General features: G+C 35.9%; 1 protein-coding gene across 6 annotated transcripts in view; it reads left to right on the top strand.

Annotated features, from left to right (window-relative positions):
* SRBD1 (S1 RNA binding domain 1) overlaps positions 1-19,294 on the top strand; it is a 179,713-nt gene that overhangs the window by 15,069 nt on the left and 145,350 nt on the right. For 3 of the 6 annotated variants that reach the window (XM_081069689.1, XM_081069688.1, XM_081069690.1), the window contains exons 5-9: positions 8,611-8,777; positions 12,194-12,311; positions 13,367-13,505; positions 17,739-17,835; positions 19,120-19,255. In XM_081069689.1, the coding sequence (XP_080925815.1) occupies positions 8,611-8,777; positions 12,194-12,311; positions 13,367-13,505; positions 17,739-17,835; positions 19,120-19,255 (657 nt within the window). Of the gene's footprint in view, positions 1-3,622; positions 5,955-8,610; positions 8,778-12,193; positions 12,312-13,366; positions 13,506-17,738; positions 17,836-19,119; positions 19,256-19,294 lie in introns of those variants that run through there. The other 3 variants (XM_081069692.1, XM_081069691.1, XM_081069693.1) reach the window with 1 other exon arrangement.

The following is a 19,294-nucleotide window of genomic DNA, read 5'->3' on the forward strand; positions in this document are numbered from 1 at the left end:
CCATATTATTTGGGTAATATGGCTATACTTGTCTTTTAGTTCCAAGTAGTTTTTTCCTCTTCCTTCCATTTACGGGAAGTCATTTTTTACAGTTGAATCAAGCCTGTTCTCAGAATCTGGCATTTGTCTCTTACGAGTTGGGAGAATGGTTGTTACAGCTGCCGCCTTCTCTGCATACTTCGATGACAGGTAGTAATCTCAGTTCAGGCATGCCTCAAAGACTTCCACTTGTTTTATTGTGATGCTTGCTTTAGGAATGGAACCTGTAATATCTCCAAGGTATGCCTATACTTTCGAGATGGGTTTAGGGAAATTGCCCAGGAAACTGTAGGTGTTATTTACGTATTTGAATTTTTAAAAGTTTTTCCTAGCCTAACCTTGAGTTAACTTTTACAGACAATTCTTGTGTTATGTGTGGATTTCCTTGCCTATGCTTTTTTATTCCCTCATTAACAGAAGAAACTTTGTGGGAGAGAAAGTAATTTCATCATAGCACTGCATTCCTGCTTCCAAACATGGCTGAGAACAATGGCAGTTGTGGGGGGACAGGGAACTGAGAAGAGCGAAATCAGCAATGCCACATCAGACGGTTGGTTCGACCTTAAACATTTGGTTGAGAACCAGACTCAGTGAAATGCCTGTAGTATGCATATTATCTGCCACAAAACCAAATGCATGTGCAAGGTCTTTGGGGAAATCCTGAAAAATACCTAGTTAGTAAGGAATGGTCAATGGAAATTTATTGTAGAGAAATTATTAATTCTAATTGAACATGTGGGAAATTTCATTTTTATTTCCTTCGTTTTGTGTGATAATGCCCATGAACCCTGCCTACCATGACACCTGATCCTCTGTAACTACTTGCCCTTCAAGGTGTGTTTCTCAACTCTGTAAAGTTCACTGCTTTTTCAGGAACATCGCTGTCTTGTTTGGGGAAGGAAAACTACATTGGCAATACTCGATTTGTTTATAAACTTTACATATAAACATCTACTCATGTTTCTTTACGAATCAAGGAGAGGAGATCACTGAGCCGAAGCAACCTGCTCTTTTTCAGCTCTATCCCCCCAAATTGCAAATGTGTGACTACCATCAGAAACTAGTTTTTGTTAAAGTACATTATATTTTTAGGCAAATATATTGTGAATACCATGACCTTTATAAGAATTTGAAGAGGTGACTAGCTATGAGATGTTTCTGACAAAATCTAATGCTGCAAAGTGGTGATTGCTGTTATATACTCTCTTTGAGGGGGGCGGGGGAGTAAGGGAGTAGAGCAGCCACATGTAATATCGTAGTAAAGTTTCCTAAATTAGGGAGGAAGAACAAGCAAAACCTCTTTCTTAGCTCTTTTCCCCATTCTTGGAAGAGATAATGCTGGATTACATGGGTGAAGAAGACTGTGGGATGACAAAATTGGGGAAAGAAGTGAGACAGGAAGGAGGTGAGCATCTCTGAGTTGGCTTTCTCATTGCAGTTCTGCATATGAGCACAGCCTCACCTGTCAGGTCAATCTCACCTGTTAGGTTCCGGGAGGAATTAAGTAAAAGAAATTATATTGGCATTCTTTGTTACTGAAATTTAGCTGGTAGTACTTGGTATGTTTTTTAAACTGCTTTGAAGTATATATACAGAAACTTGAAGTGTACAGTTTATGAATGTTCAAAACTGTCATCATGTAACCAGCTTCCAGATCAAGAAACAACATTACCAGCACTCTGGAATGCCCCCTCCCCCCACTTCATACCCTCTTCTAATCCTCAATCCCCTTTCCTGTAACCACTCTTCTGACTTCCAACAGCACAGATTAGTTTTTCCTTTTGCAGTCAGAGTACAAGTCACACTATATTTCAATTATCTCCCTGTCTGCCTTTCTTCTGTTAGCTTGTAAGCTCCTTGGGAAGAGGGACATAAGTTTTTTACATTTTGATTATCACTGGCTAGGTATGGTTATTAGTAGATACTGTAAGTTAAAATAAATGTTTAAGTAAATTAAAACAAAAAATTGGATGATTTGGAGGCCCAAAAGTGGTGACTGCTTATATGTAGTTTAGTTACACTTAATTTCAAGGAGCAAATTTGCATAAGCAGCAGTGTATACTCCCTTAACACATAGGATGTTTCTGGATTTGTGAGGACCTAGTACTATCCGGATGTAGGTCTGGACTCTTAGCTATCTTGGGTCTTTTTTAGTTAATATTTCAGTTACTAATAGCTGAGCTAGTTTAGGCTAGTACGAGCCCATGGCTTGCTTTAACAATCGCCCAGTTCCAAAATGATGATCATTTTGGTCATTTTCACCTCTCATGTCTGTCTTTCAGAATCTGGCCTATTTTTCAAGAACCAGCTGAAATGCTACTCTTGCAACAAGCCTATGTTGATTACCCCAGGGAGATCTTTCTCTTCTCTTAAATCATTATACCACTTGTTCCCTGGCACATGCTGTTTTATTTGTACTTATTTGCATTAACATTTTATCTTCCTTTCTGGATTACTAACTCCTTGAGGACAGTGAAGTTTGGAACCAAGCTTGGGAAGAAATTTTAAAACTATGTTACAGTGGTTGGACTTTTACCAGTAGGCAGATATGAGTCATTGGGATTTATGTTCCAAAGGAAAAAAAGAGAAGAAATAAGGACTTATATCTGTGTTTTAGAAATATAGTCAGTAGGTTAGATGAAAAGCAGAGAACAACCACAAAAAAACAAACAAAAACCACTCTGTAGTTTCGATAAAAGATGGTATTAGTAGAAAGGGGTAGCAGCAGACATTTTAGTTTGTTTCTTTGGTGACAGATTAGATGGGCATGATAGAGAACACACAGTTAGGGTTTCCGGGTGGGAATTCCTTCCTGCCAGTTCTCAGGAATTTTTTCACTTTCTTCGTTCCCGAATCCCGAGAAAAGTTGGTCAGGAAATCGGGAAAAGCGGCTCCTTGAACCCAGTAATAACCACAATGGGAAATAAACATACTACTCACAATGTATCTCTTAGACATTTTTCCTATTTATCGCTATCTAAAGTTACATTGTATTACAATGTTACATGCCACCAGACATGCACATGCGACACCAGAATCAGATATCACATGACCAACTAATTTTAGCTCTTGTAAATCGAGCACATTTGATCATGGAGAACAGAAAACAGTTTGTATTTACACAGAGAAATGTTTATTTCCACAACCCCGGATATGACTACAAAGTCATCTTCATGTGAGCTAACTAAGGAAATTAAGGTAGTTTACCTTAATATGACATTGTAATCAAATCCTCGGTTGTGAAAATAAACATTTCTGTGTAAATACAAACTATTTTCTGTTGTCCATGATGAATCGTTTCCACGTGACGGCCGATACTACCAACCACATTCGATCAGTTGGTTTGCGGCTGATGATTGGGATGTATGTGAGTGTTCTTGGCTCTCAGCTGCTGTGGGTAAGTCAGTCTATTTAAAAACAACTTGCACTGCTAATATTTTGTTCCAATATTACAATAATTTCCATCTCATATCAATGTTTTGTGGCACGTTTTAGCTATAAATATTCGCTGCAGAATATAGGTCTTTCTTAATTTTATCAATTGTTATTTTTAATAAATACATATTTTAATATTTTTTTATAGTTTGCCGTCACAATGAGTAAAGAGTATAAAGAATGTTGGGAATATTTTAGAAAAGATAAAGATAAAGAATCAGCTCGTTGCCAGATATGCTCCAAAACTTTGCAGTGCAAAGCATCATCAACCAGCGGTCTACATAGGCACCTAGAATACATCCATGGAATGAAAAGGAAAAAAAAGTCTGGATTGAATAATGAGCCAATGCCTTCATCTTCTAAGAGACGAACGACAATTTTACATTATGTCAAGGGACTGGATTTAGAAGAAACCGTAAGCAAATTAGCAGCCTTGGATGGGATATCAATCAACACCATCACAAAAAGTGAGTTTATTAGGGAAAGTTTCACAAGCAAAGGAATGCAGTTGCCAAGGAGTCCATCTTCAGTTATGACACTAATACATAATTATTATAGTAAAGTGAAACAACTGTACATCCAGAAATTGGATGTATTCAAATGTGATAATAAAAAACTGAGTATTTCAGTAAACGAGTGGACCAGTTGCAAGAATCGCAGATACATGAATGTTCACGTATACTGCAATGAGACCTCTATGAACCTTGGTTTAATAAGAATACATGGGAACTGTCCTGCGGAAAAAGTGTTATCCTTGCTTCAGGAAAGATTAGAAAACTTTCAGTTAAAACTTGAAAGTGATGCAGTTGCAATTACAAGTGATGGTGCAGCTGTTACGGAGAAATTTGGAAAATTATCACCAACTATTCAACAGTTCTGCTACAACTGTGCACTACATCTAGCTGTAACAAAAGTATTTTATGTTAAAAAGTTGAAAGGTGAAGCATCAGTGACTTGTAGTAGTGATAGTGAATTCAATACAGATTCTGAATACGAGCAAGATGGTAACAGTGATTCTGAGTTAGTTGGTGTGGCCCGAGCTGATCAGTATGATTTGCGAGATGATCTATCTTCGGCAATTAGCAGTGTACGAAGAATTGTGAAAGTATTTAAATATTCTCCAGTAAAAAATTCTCTTTTGCAGCAAGAAATAGCCAAGAGTGAAAAGAGGGAATTAGAAGTCATTTTGGACTGTAAAACACGCTGGAACACCCTGGAGAGAATGATAGAGAGATTTTTAAAGATCGTAAATCCGATTAAGACTGTTTTACGAGAGCTGAAACTTGATCACTTATGGAAAGAAGAGTATTATGAAATATTGAGAGGTATGTTGAATTGCTTACAACCTGTAAGATTAGCAGTTGAAGCCTTAAGCAACAGAGAAGCTAATATTCTCACAAGTGAAGGAATTTTTAAGTTCCTGTTCAGTAATTTAGAAAAACAGAATTCTTCAATGAGCCAAATGCTTTTAAAGGAAATAAAATTTGAATTGGTTAAACGTAGAAATAGGGATCTTGTGTCTCTCACAAAGTACTTGAGCAACGTTAGTTGTCTATGCGAGATGGAAGAGGATGAATTTTTTGCCTTGTCAAGTAAGAATGAAATTGCACGATTGGCGAAGTCATTAATGGAAAGACTTTTTAAAGGAACATTTACAGCAGAAGTTCCAAGAGAAGAAATAAAGGATGTCCATACAGAGAGTTCTGACATTAAATCAGAATCTGATCTGAAGTGTGAATTGACTAAAGCAATATCAATTTCAACATCAAAGTCTAGCCCTATACATGCAGACAAAATATTTGCTTCTCTAAGGAAGGAAATGAGCTTATATGAAGCAACGCATTCTCTCACTCCCAACTTGAAAATGCTTTTAGATGCACTCATAACAATTCGACCAACATCTATAGACAATGAAAGAAATTTTTCCACATCAAGTATATTGGTTACAAAGCACAGATCACGATTGTCTGATCGGGCAATTAATGCTCTATGTTTCTTAAAGTTTCATTTTAAAAATGACAAATAAAATCTATTTGAAGTATTTTTTAAACTTTCAAATGAATAATATTTGCATTTGTTTTCTATTAATGTTTAATAAATAAAATATTTAAATGAGATTGAGAATGTTACTACATTGTGTTGTGTATGTAAAAACTCACTGTATACTATGAGGTTTGGTTAAATAAAGTTTGTATTACATTGTTTATATTTTGAGAAAACCTGAAATATAACAGAAACCTAGCCAAAACTATACCGTAGTGACCTGTTTAGCACTCAGGGCAAGGGATGTACTAGTCATGAAATTCCGGTCGACTTCCATTTAGGAAATTTTATTTACTCAAGTTTTGCGTCAACCTTTTACATAAAAGAATGTCTCAAAACCTCTGAAAGACTGCGCCGGGGCCACGAACCCCAGTTGTCCCACCTTCTCTATGGCTTTTCTGTTTATTAACATTTACTGTTAATAGCCATTATTACAGGTGATCAACAAAAATTAAATAAAAAAAGATGATTTCGGGAATTCTCGGGAAATACGACTTCCCATTCTCAATTCCCGAAGGTTCCAAAATGTCGGGAATTTGGAAACCCTACTCACATTGATATTGAGGACGTTGACTGGAGTGCTTTTGGTTACAATAAGAAAACCCAAATCAAACGAGCTTAAGCAGAAAAAGATTTATTGACCTATGTAACAGGAAAGTTTAGTCATTAAACTAAAATGGTTCCTCCATGATTGTCTTAGCACTACCATCCTCAGCTTCGAGATTCTACATGTATACACCCTGTTTCTCCAGATGAAGAAATTGTACCTTTGTCCAGAATTCCAGCACAGATCTTGAGATTCTTGATGACTAGACTAATTTCTGGCCACACTGACAGTTGAGGTCAAGTGCTCTCAAGCCATACAGCCACTTCATGTGAGGAGGTATTGTTGGAGGAGATAAGTACAATATCCCTGAAAGTTTCTGTGGTAGAAGGTGATGATGTTGACTGGAATAGGAAAAGGTACAAGTTTGAGGGAGACAATACTAAGGAGTTTGATTTTCTTGGGGTCAGGGAAGATATCGGGCAAGAGGAGCATTTCTGAATAAGGGGGCATCCTCATGAAGGTCTCTAAAGAAGAAAGCACCCTGCTTGTTCTAGAATTGAGAAAAGGCTATTGCGGCAGGCTTCTAATGAGGGTAAGACTGGCTAAGATGAGGTTGGAGAGGGAGGTCATTTGGGGGGGGGGGTCATGAAAAAGAGTTACGATGCTGAATGCAATGCAAAATCATTGAAAGGTTTTGATCAGTCAAGTGACATGATCCAGTATACATTTTGGAGATCACTATTGTTGCTTTATACCATGTTTCCCTGAAAATATGACCTAGCCGGACAATCAGCTCTAATGGCTCTTTTGAACCAAAAATTTAAACCCAGTTTTATTTTACTATAAGACTGGTTCTAATATGTAATATAATTAATGTAAGACCGGGTCTTATATTAATTTTTGCTCCAAAAGATGCATTAGAGCTGATTGTCCGGCTAGGTCTTATTTTCGGGAAAACACGGTAGAGATTGGAATAGATGGGATTGGAGTGGATGCAGGAAGAACAGTTAAAGGCTATTGTAGTAATAGGCTTGAACTAGACTGGGGGATGGGAAAGGGAAATGAAGGTCAGTAACAGACTTAAGTGTTTTGCAATTAAGAGTAGACTGGTTCTTATGATGGAGTGGATTTAAGAGTTGAAGGAGATGAAAGAGTTAAAGACTCTCAGTTTTCAGGCTTGAACTGCTGTTTGAATGGACATAATAAGGGTTAAACTGGAGGCGGAATACGTTTGAGAGGAAAATCACTTTGCAAATGAAAGATTTGAGAGGCCCATTAGGTTTCAAGACAGTAGGTCAAGTAGTTGGCTAAATGATTCTGGAACTCGGGTGGAAGAGAGCCAGGGCTGGAGATGTGAAGTTGGCATCCTCACTAGAAAGTTGATACTAATCATCAGAGTGGGTGATAAGATGAAGGCCTCAGGATTTAAGATGTCCAGAGGAATGAGAGTATTCTTAATAGTCTCTGAAGTTTAGCCATTTATTTCATCTGCAGTTTTGAAATTCAGTCTGTTTTATGTAGTGACTTGATTTTGGTAACCAGTTGATTATAATAATTCTTTAGTAATTTTCGTAGGTTTTCTTTTCTTCCATTTTTGGCAGATCTTGCATATCAAGATGGAAATAATAACAAAACGTATGCCTTCTGTGCTTTACTGTGAAAAATCTGCTTCAGTTTTGTGAACAGTTATTGAAACTGTATTTCATTCTTTCTCTTCTTCAGGCTGACTTCTATTACTTTTCTACCTACGTGTATGTACCTTTTGCTGAAACCTGTAGACTTGTATTTTTTAAGAATTATTTTGAATATATAGTACCACATGTATATGATAGAAAATTTAAAAGATACAGAAGGATCTTTTTATTCTAATTCTCACCAAATCAATTACCTTTCCCAAAAGTAAGCCATGTTCCCAGTTCTTGTGAATCATTTAGTATCAGTTCATGTAAGAGTAATTGCATGGTGTTCTACTCTGGGCATATCATAATTTATTTACCAATTCCCCATTGCAGACTTAAGTTTTTGCAGACTTTTACTATGCTGGAAACAGTTCTTCCAAAAAAAATCACTATAAATCATATCCTTTCCCAAAGCAATAACTATATCAGGATGGATTCCTAGGAGTGGAATTGCTGGGTCAAAGAGTTTATGTCCTGTAAATATTGATAGATGTCCAATTGCTCTTCCTGCAGAGGTTATACCATTGTACTTTCTCACTAGCTGTTACGGAAAGTATCTTTTCCCATCACTCATGACAACACAGTGAGTTACCAACTCCTTGATATTTGCGTCCAGTCTGAGAGAGAAAAAGTGAGTATCTCATTGAGATATGAAGGATACCTTACAGAGTGGTTTCAACTGGATTTTATTGAATTAGTAAAATGACTATTTTGTGATTGTCAATTTGTATGTGTATTTTATACAGGTTTTTTTTAACCACAGCAACTAGTTTTTAAGTGACTGGGGAAAATTTGATGTAAACTATGCATTATAATATAGATGTTTCATTTTCAAGATTTAAATCACTAAATGTACTTAATTTACAGGTTTTGTCTGAGAGAACTAATATTGAACCTTGGGTTTGTGCCAACATCATTCGTCTCTTTAATGATGATAACACAATTCCCTTCATTATACGTTATCGAAAAGAACTCATTAATAACCTTGATGCTGATTCCTTGAGAGAAGTTCAACAAACCCTGGAGGAGCTACGGTAAGAAATCTGGAATGGGATGAGCCTAGTGTAAAGAGAAAGAGGATATGTGAGCCAATGAGGAGGAATGGTGAGGAAATGAATGACAATATATTTCTGCAGTTTCAATGTTGTGTTATTTTTGAATTGTTATCTGGATTTGGTCCCATTCTGACAGAGGAAGTCAGCTCTATTTCGCTTATTTAGAAGTGTACAGAGCCCCTCTGCTGGTGTGTTTATGCATAGATTGGGCATGTATCAGTGAAAAAGTGGTTTACAGAGAGAGTGTATGCCTAAGAGTTTGACTGTCATCTTGTCATAGAAATAATTGTATAATGGCAAAATTAGGACTGTCAGCAGGAAACTCAGAAAAATAACATTTTAGTCTAAATCTTCAACAACTTATATAAAAGTGTAAAGTCCCTAAATGGAGAGTTCTTTAACAGTATAGAGTTTGGCAGGAAATATGTATATTTCTTTTTTCTGTTCTTTTAAAAGGGTTGTTAATTTAATATAGTGGATTGTAAGTTTTGTGTGGTAATAGAATGGAAAGTACTCTTTTAAGAAATTACGCCTCTGGACTTACTGTAATAACTCAGAAATACACATAGAAACTATAAAGACTGTAAGACTATATTACTCAGTAAAGTTTATAAAAACACTGTACATTCATGCATTTATTGCGTGGCTCCTACATGCCAGGTACCATGCTGTGTATCCTCAAGTCTACAAAAAGGATCTGATTAAAATGGGATATAATACTACCATCAAGCCATTCTATAAGTACTAAGGGTTAGTTTTACAAGCTTCCTGTGATTTGGGGGAACTTGCAGCTCACTAACTTTTCCACCTCTTTTGTTGAAGTACTTTTAATGCCAGGAGGATTAAAATGGTAATATGTGGAGAGTTACACTTCATTGAGAGGCAAAATCAGTTAGCCAACCCAGAAATGTAAATGGCTAGCTAATTAAGTGGTCTCAGACTCACATCTTCAGGACCAGGCTAGTAAAATCAAGCAGCAAGGGATACAAACCAGAGATCACAAGTCTAAGAGGGGCAGCCTCTACCATCTCCCCAGATTACTGACTGACATACAGTGTTGTCTGCCCGGTTTGCCAGATCTTCCTGTTTCTGAAAAGAATCTTGGTAATCTGGGTTTTTAATGTAAAAAACTTATGAGCCAAACAAAACCACCTATAGGCTATAACTGGAAGGCAAGCAGTTTACATTTTCTTAAGTAAGCGTTCAGTTTGATTGAAGGCAAGGTAATGAACAAAATCTGAGGCTTTTAGGATCTGAAATTGTACAAGTGTCACAAACAAGCAGAATAGCTTATTTAAAAAATTTAAGGTATCCTAACAACATTTGGTTATATGTATAGGGGATATAAAGAAACTTTATGTCATGATTCTTATTTTCTTTTTTCTATAAAAAACTCTTTTACTGCAAGAGAGTCCCATTCTTATATTAGTAGTGGAGTGTTTCTTGAAGTAATTGGGGGCATTGACTGTGGCTTAGAAAACTTCTATATCATGCGGATTTTTTTGGCAATGAGATAAGATCTCTATTTTTCTTGAGCTTGGCATTTTTTATGTTTCAAGCATTGGCTTTCGACCTGTTCATCACTACCCATAAATGAGTAGTAAAATCAGTTTAGTAGGTCATTACCATTTAAGAAATATGAAACAGAATAGAAAGTGTAAGAGTGCAGTTTATGTGCTAAAGGTAAATATTGTTTCATGAAATTATTTCAGTTATATATATATATAATATGTATATACACACATATATATATATATACGCATACAGGGTTGCAAAGTAAAATATATTTCTTACTGAGAGTCACTGTTCAAAAAGTAAATTAAAGAGTATATTTATGGATAGTAATAAAAGTTTCTTGTATTTTCTCTAGACACCTCTTCTCTTATATTCAGGCCAATGAGACATTGGTCTTTTGTCAAAATGGTCCTGGTAGGCTTCAACCCTGAGAATAGTCTTGGGCTAGCAGGGCTGTGCAAGACATACAGGTCGTAATCTAAGGACTACATGTTCTTCCTCTTTAATTTAAATCTTCTGCTTTTAGTTTAGTTGTGTTTTTTTTATAAGTAGATTTAGTTTTCTTTTCATCAATTATTTTTAATAATTTATATTAACATCTCTCTTACTTTTGCCCATATTTTAGCAATACTGTTATTAGGCAGATCCTATAAATAGGAACAAGTAATGAAATAAGACAAGGGGCATTAAATAAACAATAGAATTGCATATTCACAGTAAAAAGTCATTATAAAGTGGTAGAACAATTGTGCCTTGCCCCTGCCCCTACCGTGCATTTATCCCTGTATATTGACTCCTAGAATCTGCTTTTCTGTATGAAATCCTGGTTCTGTTTAGTGGAGAACGGTATTTAGAAATAAATTATGGGTGCTAGGTGTGCTTATTCTGAGCTGTGATGCCCATTAGCAGTGAGCACCCATAAGTTGGTGTCTCAGTACCATTCTCCTGATTCCAGGGCTGGGGTAGTGAAAGTAAAAGATGAGTTTGGAATATTTTGTGCCAGAGAATAAGGAAGTGCTTAGAGAATGATGGAGACATGTCAAAAGGGCACCGAACTAGCTTAAAGGGGTTACTTCTGGCCAAACAGAACAATTTGAGTGTTAAAATAAATGATAGTAATGAATCATAATGACTGAAAAAAGAAAAAAAACCCCAGAAACCATGAGCCCATAGTGATATAAATAAATCAGTGAATAAATTGAAAATTTAGTGAGGAATGGAATAATCAAAGTACTTGCCACAAAATATTTAATTACAAAGGGAATAAAGAATACCTAGTTTATGGAGAAACCAACAAATATGACCTTAATCAAATGATCAAAGTTAATTAGCACCGGGCAAATGAGTATTACTGTAACACCTATTTGTCACATAAGATGCAGTGAGAAGAACACAGCATCACTTCTGTGATATTTTTGCCAAAGATACACCATCTGAGTCAAATTGGGAGGGAACATTAGAGAAATCCAAACTAGGACATTCTACAAAATACCTGGCGTGGAGCATTCTAAATCAAGGCTTTGAAATGAAGGAGAAACTGAAACATGGCAATTACATGTAACCCATGAGTCTTAACTGAACTAACTCATTATGAAGGACATTATTGGAAAAAATTGGTGAAACATAAATGCTGAGGTCTGAGGATTACATGATAGTAGCATATGAGCATTAACTACCTGGTTTTGATGGTTATATTGTTATGTAGAAGATTCTTGTTTCTAGAAAATGCATATTAGGTTATGGACCTTATTGTCAAATGGTTCAGAGGGGAAAAGAAGTTCTTTTTCCTTTACCTGCAACTTTTCTGTAAGTTTGAGATAGCTGCAAAAAGAAAGTTTTGACATATAGGTCCTGTATATTACAAAAGCTTTTATTTTCAGGACTGTGGCAAAGAAGGTTCATAGTACAATCCAGAAAATTAAGAAGGAGGGGAAGATGACTGAATGCTTGTTAAAAGCGTTGCTGAACTGTAAAACTTTTGAAGAACTAGAACATGTGGTAAGGAGCCCTTTTATCTGTTAATGTAAACTTGAGTATATTATGATTTGAGTCTATTTATAGTTAAAGAAGACCTAGAAATAAAAAGCTAAAGTCATCAGTCATCGTTATTTAATTCAACAAAATATTTATTCTTTATTCAATCAGTATCTGTTAGATGCTCATCTGTGCTAGGCTCTTGGGTTTACAAAGATGGATAATTCATAGTCCTTGTCTTCAAGGAACTCCCAGTCAAATACGGGAAAAGGAGAGTAGGTTGTAGAAGTGGGAAGCCTGAGGGAGGATCCTGAGCCATAGGCCTAGATGTGAGTGTCGTCACCATGTAATTGGTGTTTGAAATCATGAGAATGGAAGGTTTCACGCAAGGAGAGTTGGTGGGGGTAGGCAGGTCAAGGTAGACCATTGAGGGACACTGACTTTTGAAGCATGAGTGGAGGAAGGCAGAGCCTAAGAATGAGAAGTGGAAAGAACAGAGAAGTATGAGGAGACTCAGGAGTTATGACGATAGCATGGAAGACGAGGGAAAAGAGTTTTAGGAGGTAACGATCACTAGTTAAATAATTAAATGTTGCAGAAAGATTTGGCTAGATATGGATTGAAAATTGTGTATTTGGTAATCGGGATCATTGTGGGTCTCTGTGATACTACTTTCGGTAAGATGTGTGGGAGAGAAGACAGATGGCGGCAGGTTGAGGAGTGAATGGACTAAGGAGTGGAAGCATTGTGTGTTGACAGCTGTTAGAGGAACTTTCTGGAGTTGAGGAGAGGACCTTACAGTTCTTGCATTCCAGGCACTGAGTTTTTAAGATGAGTGAATCCAAACAAAAAATAATTTTAAGCATATATTAAAAATGTAAAGAACCGTACAAGGATCAAACATCTTCATACACCTAGTATTAATATTATCTAGTCCATTAATTCATCTCTGAAGGCAGATGAAAGGGTTGCCATAAGGATGCCTTTAGCATTCTCACTGTGTCCTCCAATTTTGTTTCCTGATTTAACTTTTGTTTTTAAAGCTGAATGATGTGGTATGTTTTCTGACCTTTTCCTAGTCAACTCCTTATAAAACTGGGAGCAAAGGCACCAAAGCCCAGAGAGCAAGGCAGTTGGGATTAGAAGGAGCAGCCAGGACACTGCTCGAGAATCCAGGGGAGCTCAATCTGCTGTCTTACATTCAACCCAACGCCAAAGGTAACGGTTTTATTTAAAGAAATCAGCCTTGTGTCTTCTTTTTCTTTTAATTTGAAAACTTATGTTAAAAATTTTGTTTCAGTAAGTAATGACTGTATAAAAAATACAGCGTATAAAGAATGAATAATTTTTATAAAATAAATTCCGATAGACCTCCTGCTTAGCCATTCAGTTTTCCTCTTGATGAAGTACCTGTTCTAGACTTTTGCCCATTTTCCTATTATGTTGTTTCTCTTTTTCATATTAATTTATAAGCATATTAAGATATTCTTTTTCAGTTATATGGGTTGCAAATCTTCTCTTTCAGTTTGTAACTTCTATTTTCACTTTCTTTATGCTGTCTCTAGGTAAATAGAAGGGCTTAGTTTTATCATAGTTAATTTATTAATATTTTCAATTTATTAATCTTCATTTTTAAGATAATTGTTTTTTTGTCTTTTTAAAGAAATCCCATCACATCTTAAGGTTATAAAGTTTCTACTATATTGTCTTTCAAAACTTTTATCCTATTTCTAAAAATTTAATTATAAAAGTCATATCTATCTTTAGAAAGAATTTCAACAGTTCTGACATACAGGAAGTATAAAATGAAGCTCTAGTCTCACACTTCTCTGCAGGAATCAAGTGTTTGTCTTTTTCTGAAGTATATCTTCCTAACTTTTGTGAGTGTGTGTGTATATGACAAAGAGAGGAAGGAAGGCAGACAGAGCTATTTCTAAGAAAAACCCGAGCAAAGTGACATCTGATGCATGTCAAGATGCATTGGTCTTATTATCAAAATGAGGGCCTGCGAGTGAGAGCTTTGGAATAGGTTGCCTTTTTTCAGGAGTGTTCTGATAGATTTAATGGGGAGACTGATGCTCATTCCTACTCATTCTAGTGTTTTTGCTTCTGTTGATTCTTAATGCTGGGAGACATAAGTGTCTGTAGGGGGCAGTATCTGATAACAAAACCCACAATCTGCTCAACTGTGCATACCATGTGCATACCATAACCTGTTTTTGTCTTAAATACTTCAGCAAATGTGAACTTGCAACTAAAATAATTGCGTATGTGTGTCTGTAAAAATACATACATTTATCTGTTCATATACAAATACATCTTAATACATATTTTGAAAAGAGCAATAATGAAAAGGCAGATTAGTATTATTTGAATATGGAGATGGATTGAAATGAGTGAAATTCAAGTTTGATTAATTTTTTAATGTTTATTTTTAGTTAGATTTTTAAATGGTTGCACCATTTAGTGTTTTAATGGTAGCTAAGACTATAGCCATGCATTAAGGTTGGCCACAGGGGGAACTATCAGTGCTCAGTCATGGTATGTTTTGTTAAAATTGAATTTTGGAGCTTTCAGAATGTTGGATGCGTAAAGGTTTACCGTTTATTTTAATTTTTCTCTTAAGGTTGATTTCCTTTCCTTCTACTTCTTACCTCCTTTGATACAAAGTTTTCCTTAGTTCTCACTCATATAGAGTGCCTACAGGGTAGGTTTTGATTGTCAAATATGGTGATACTTGTGGACTACTTGATAATGGATACTTGGTGAGACTTCTGGTTATGGGGATAGGTCAGGGTAGGTCAGGACCCAGCGGTTACAGGAGTACTAACACCACATCAGGACTTTCTGTTTGCTTTACTTCCTCTCTTTCACTCTGATCACAAATGTAGAAGAATTGTAATTAATTTCAAACAAGCTAAATACTGCTTTTTAAAGTTTGCTTGGAATGTGTTTCCCTTTTTCTACCCCCTCATTCTTTATGCTGCACATATAATCATGATTACCCTCAATTCTATTACTGCAGGGCTGTCCAAACTGCAGCCCACAATCCGTTTTTTATTGGCCCGCAGCAAATTCCAAAAATATATTTAGTTTACTTAAATAAACCAGGTGAGGCAATACGTACTTCACCTCGAGTCAGTGGCCCGGCTGTTTGTGTATTTTACCGCATATGGCCCTTGGTGAAAAACGTTGAAAAAAGTTTGGACACCCCGGTATTACTGTTTTCCTAAAGAAGTATTTTCATCATTCCCATCATTCCTCAAAGAAATATTTATGATTCCAGATATTTCAGTGTTTTATTTTTCCCCAATAGAAGGCACATCTTGCTTTCTAACTTGCCTCTGGCCAACAAGAATTTGGTCTTAATAGAAAAAGTATAGTATGCCACAAATGGATTACATCATAGAAGATCCAGAATTCCCCTATATTGTATACAAAGAGAGTAGCTGATTGTTTAGCACTGTTGTATATAAGAAGAGGTGGCCTTAGTGCAGATAAAGTGAAAAGAAATGTTGGTTTTTCATTTTTTGTTACAGTTGTGGAGGTTTGGAGAATCTACAGCTGGAAAGCTTTCACTAAAAGGGAAGGAATATGGTTTTCTGGTTCTGTGGACCTTATTTTCTCCTGATTTCACTGAGTTGTTCAACTTTTGGAACTCCTATTATCCTTGGCTGTAGTAAACCCCAAAGATCAGTTCTCTTTGATGGGAGAAGGTGCTTTTTCAAAACACACAAGACTCTTTTCCAGTCCTTTCTCTCCCTAGTTGGACTGAGAAGAGGTATATAATTTGAGCAAGCTTCCTGAATGACTGATAATTTCTATCTCCCATTGAGAACCACTGCTCAAGAGGTAGTTCAGGGTACCTCTGTAGCAATAGATTTTAAACTTTAATGAGTATCACAATCATCTGCGATACTCTAAAACAATAAAATCCCAGAGTCTAGGAGTTTATATTTTTAACAAGTACCTAGTGTGAATTTATTTTCGGGTCCTTAGACTGTACTTTACAAAACATTGCTCTGGAGATCTAGAATAATGTTAATTACATAAGGTTTACGAACTGTATTCCTCCCAAATGATGGGGGCTTTTCAAAGGCCTTTGTTATAATAGCAAAATCTATAATTTCCTATTTCTGTTCTCTCATTAATGGTTCTCAATGTAGGTTCCATCTTTACTACTGATTTACCACCATGGTGTTCTCATTAAACTTGTGTAATGATGCTGTGAGATGCTTTGGAACTCCAGGATAGTAAAAGTTTTTTCTTAAATGAAGACTGACCTAGGGAGATAGCTAACATGAAAGTAGATATTTATTGACTGCTTACTATGTGCCGTAGCTTTTCTAAGTCCTTTACATGTACAGTCTTTCACCTCTCAAAGGTAATTTGTTCCTGAAAATTTCCTCATAGGGAAATTCTCTTAAAATGTAAACAGAATTCCTATTGATCTCAGTGGCCAAATTTCTTTCTTTAAATTTCTTTAAAATAAATGTAATTACTTTAATACTTAAGATTAGTTATCATAACAAAACCCAGCAAGGCATTTTCTTTGTATTAATTACTCCATATTTTGGTCTTCTAGTTCTCTTTGTCTTTTGTACCATTACTCATTAAAACTATACTGTCAGAAAAGCATATTATGATACTCAGTGCTACCCTTGTGTAATTCAAGCTTTAATGCAATGAAGAAAAAAAAACTTTAATGGAAATAGAACAATAAACACAAAAGAAATGAAAGAAAGCAATGCAAATGATCTCTCTGAATTATATAAGTTGATATCATAGGGGCCATTAATATACCAGACTCACTGCTGTAAATTAGCAAATCAAAAGCATTTGGAAGAACTTAATATACCATTAATAGACAATCAACTATGAAGGTGAACAGCCACATAATGGCTCTTCTTTTGTGCTTATGAGATTTGTTAAATTCAAGTAGGTCACTGAAAATGTGAATACATGCCTCATAAACCGAAATAGGAATATTAATGAAACTACTTATAAAGAATTTTTGTAACTGGACTGAAATAGTATAACTTGGGATCTGATTCAGTTAATGTCTATCTCCCATAGCATGCTTAATCTTTGTAAATACTTCATGAAGTAGATACTGTTAGTCTACTTTTATAGGAGACTGAGACACCGAGAGGTCAAGTAACTTGCCTAGAGTCACACATTTAGTCAGTGGTGGAACCAGGATTAGACCAGGCAGCTGGCTCCAGAGGTGCATTGTTTTCCCCACTTAGGCTACATGGTATGTGAAGGTCCTGGATGATTGCTTTCGGAGACTTGTTTTTGTTGGTGAGGAAAGCTAGTCACTGCCATGATACTTTGCTGTCTTAAGTTTGTCAATTTAAGGTTTGATTTTGACTAGAATAAACTTATTGTGATTTAATTATAAACTTAAGAACCACTCTGTAGTTCTTACTTTTTCCCTTTTCCCTAAAGGGCTTTCAACACTCAAGGACATTGAAACAGGAGTGCAGCATATTTTAGCAGACATGATTGCTAAAGACAGAGACACACTTGACTTCATTCGGAAATCGTGAGTAACTCTTCTTAAAGTTTTCTGCTTTGTGGACTCATCCTGTAAAGGTCCAGATGGGTAGTGCTAAGACCAGTGTTTATTAAAGACTCTGAGACTTTTTTTTAAAGTAGCAGAACTCTGTTCAAACAACGGAACCCTAATATATAAAACATAAAAGCAAAGTTGCTTTAATTCTGGGCAGGAGCCTGGAACTCTACCTGCTCATCTTCCTTATACTGAAGCACCTCTGTGGAGGGTTTCTGAGGACACCATTTAAAAACCACTGCATTACACAACATATGCTACAGAGAGATTAGAGTGGGTGGCATTGCTCTTTAAACATGATGTGTGTACTTAATTTTATCATATCTCATTTCTGATGTTTCCCAGTGATTAGGCTAACTTGAGAATGTTTGATATCAGGTATGGATAACAGTACTGATCTGAGAATGAATTTTAACTGGTGGAGAACAGTTTATCCATGGTATCACATCCCAATTTATCAGAGATTAAAACTCTTTGATCTAGACTCTACTTGGGTTTATGGATTTTATGCCTCATTAAAATAAGGTATTAATTTAAACCTTCATTATTATAGTCTCTGTCCTTCCTTTTGGGCTGTATATCAGAAGGGAAGACAGGATTTTGCCAGAACTCTGCTCTGCCTCTCTCTCCACACTCCAGCTGTGTGACCTGTGCAGACAAGAGGAAAGGTGGATATGAATCAGTTGACTACTAAAGCTTGTCAGGGTTTTTTTGTTAATAAAAGGGAGAGAACTTTTCTGTTTTCTCAGTGGCCCTAGCAAGAAAGAGTTGAAGTAGGAGAAGTGCCTAGGTTTTTAAAATGTGTTTTTTATAAATAATTATACTGCTGAAATTTGGTTCAGTTTTATACATTGTCATTGGAAGCTTTCCTGATATTTTCTTTTTTCTCTTCTTTTTAGTTTTTAATTGGTTTTGACTGACTGACTCAGTGGTTAGAAAAGGATGATGTTTAGACCTAGCTTTTGGTCAGAATCTTCGTAGATAGTTTTGGTCTCTTGTATAACTGTTGATGGTATTTGAATTCATTCAGGCATTTTATGGGAGGATTGGGTTGACAAATAAATCTGTAGGACCTATGCTAGTATAAATAGGCAGTCCTCTTTTAATGGGTCAATAACATTTTTATAGTTGGGTATCATATAAAAATAGCTCATTTGGTAATGACTTCACTTTTTTGCTAGCTTTATTTTGTATACCGTGTTTCTTTCTACATGTATTAATTACTTGTTTTTTTTAATTATTTGTGTATTTGAACAGGTGCCAAAATGCACATATTTGTATCCAATCATCTCTGACAAAAACGTCCTTTAAAAAAGCAAATGAGAAAGATGTTGATAAGTTTATACTCTACCAGAATTTTTCATGCAACATAAGTAGCATTCAACATCATCAGGTAAATAAGGAAACTGCTTGTGCATGCTGATAGGTAATA

Source organism: Rhinolophus hipposideros (genome assembly GCF_964194185.1).
Source record: "Rhinolophus hipposideros genome assembly, chromosome: 12".
Lineage (NCBI taxonomy): Eukaryota > Metazoa > Chordata > Mammalia > Chiroptera > Rhinolophidae > Rhinolophus > Rhinolophus hipposideros.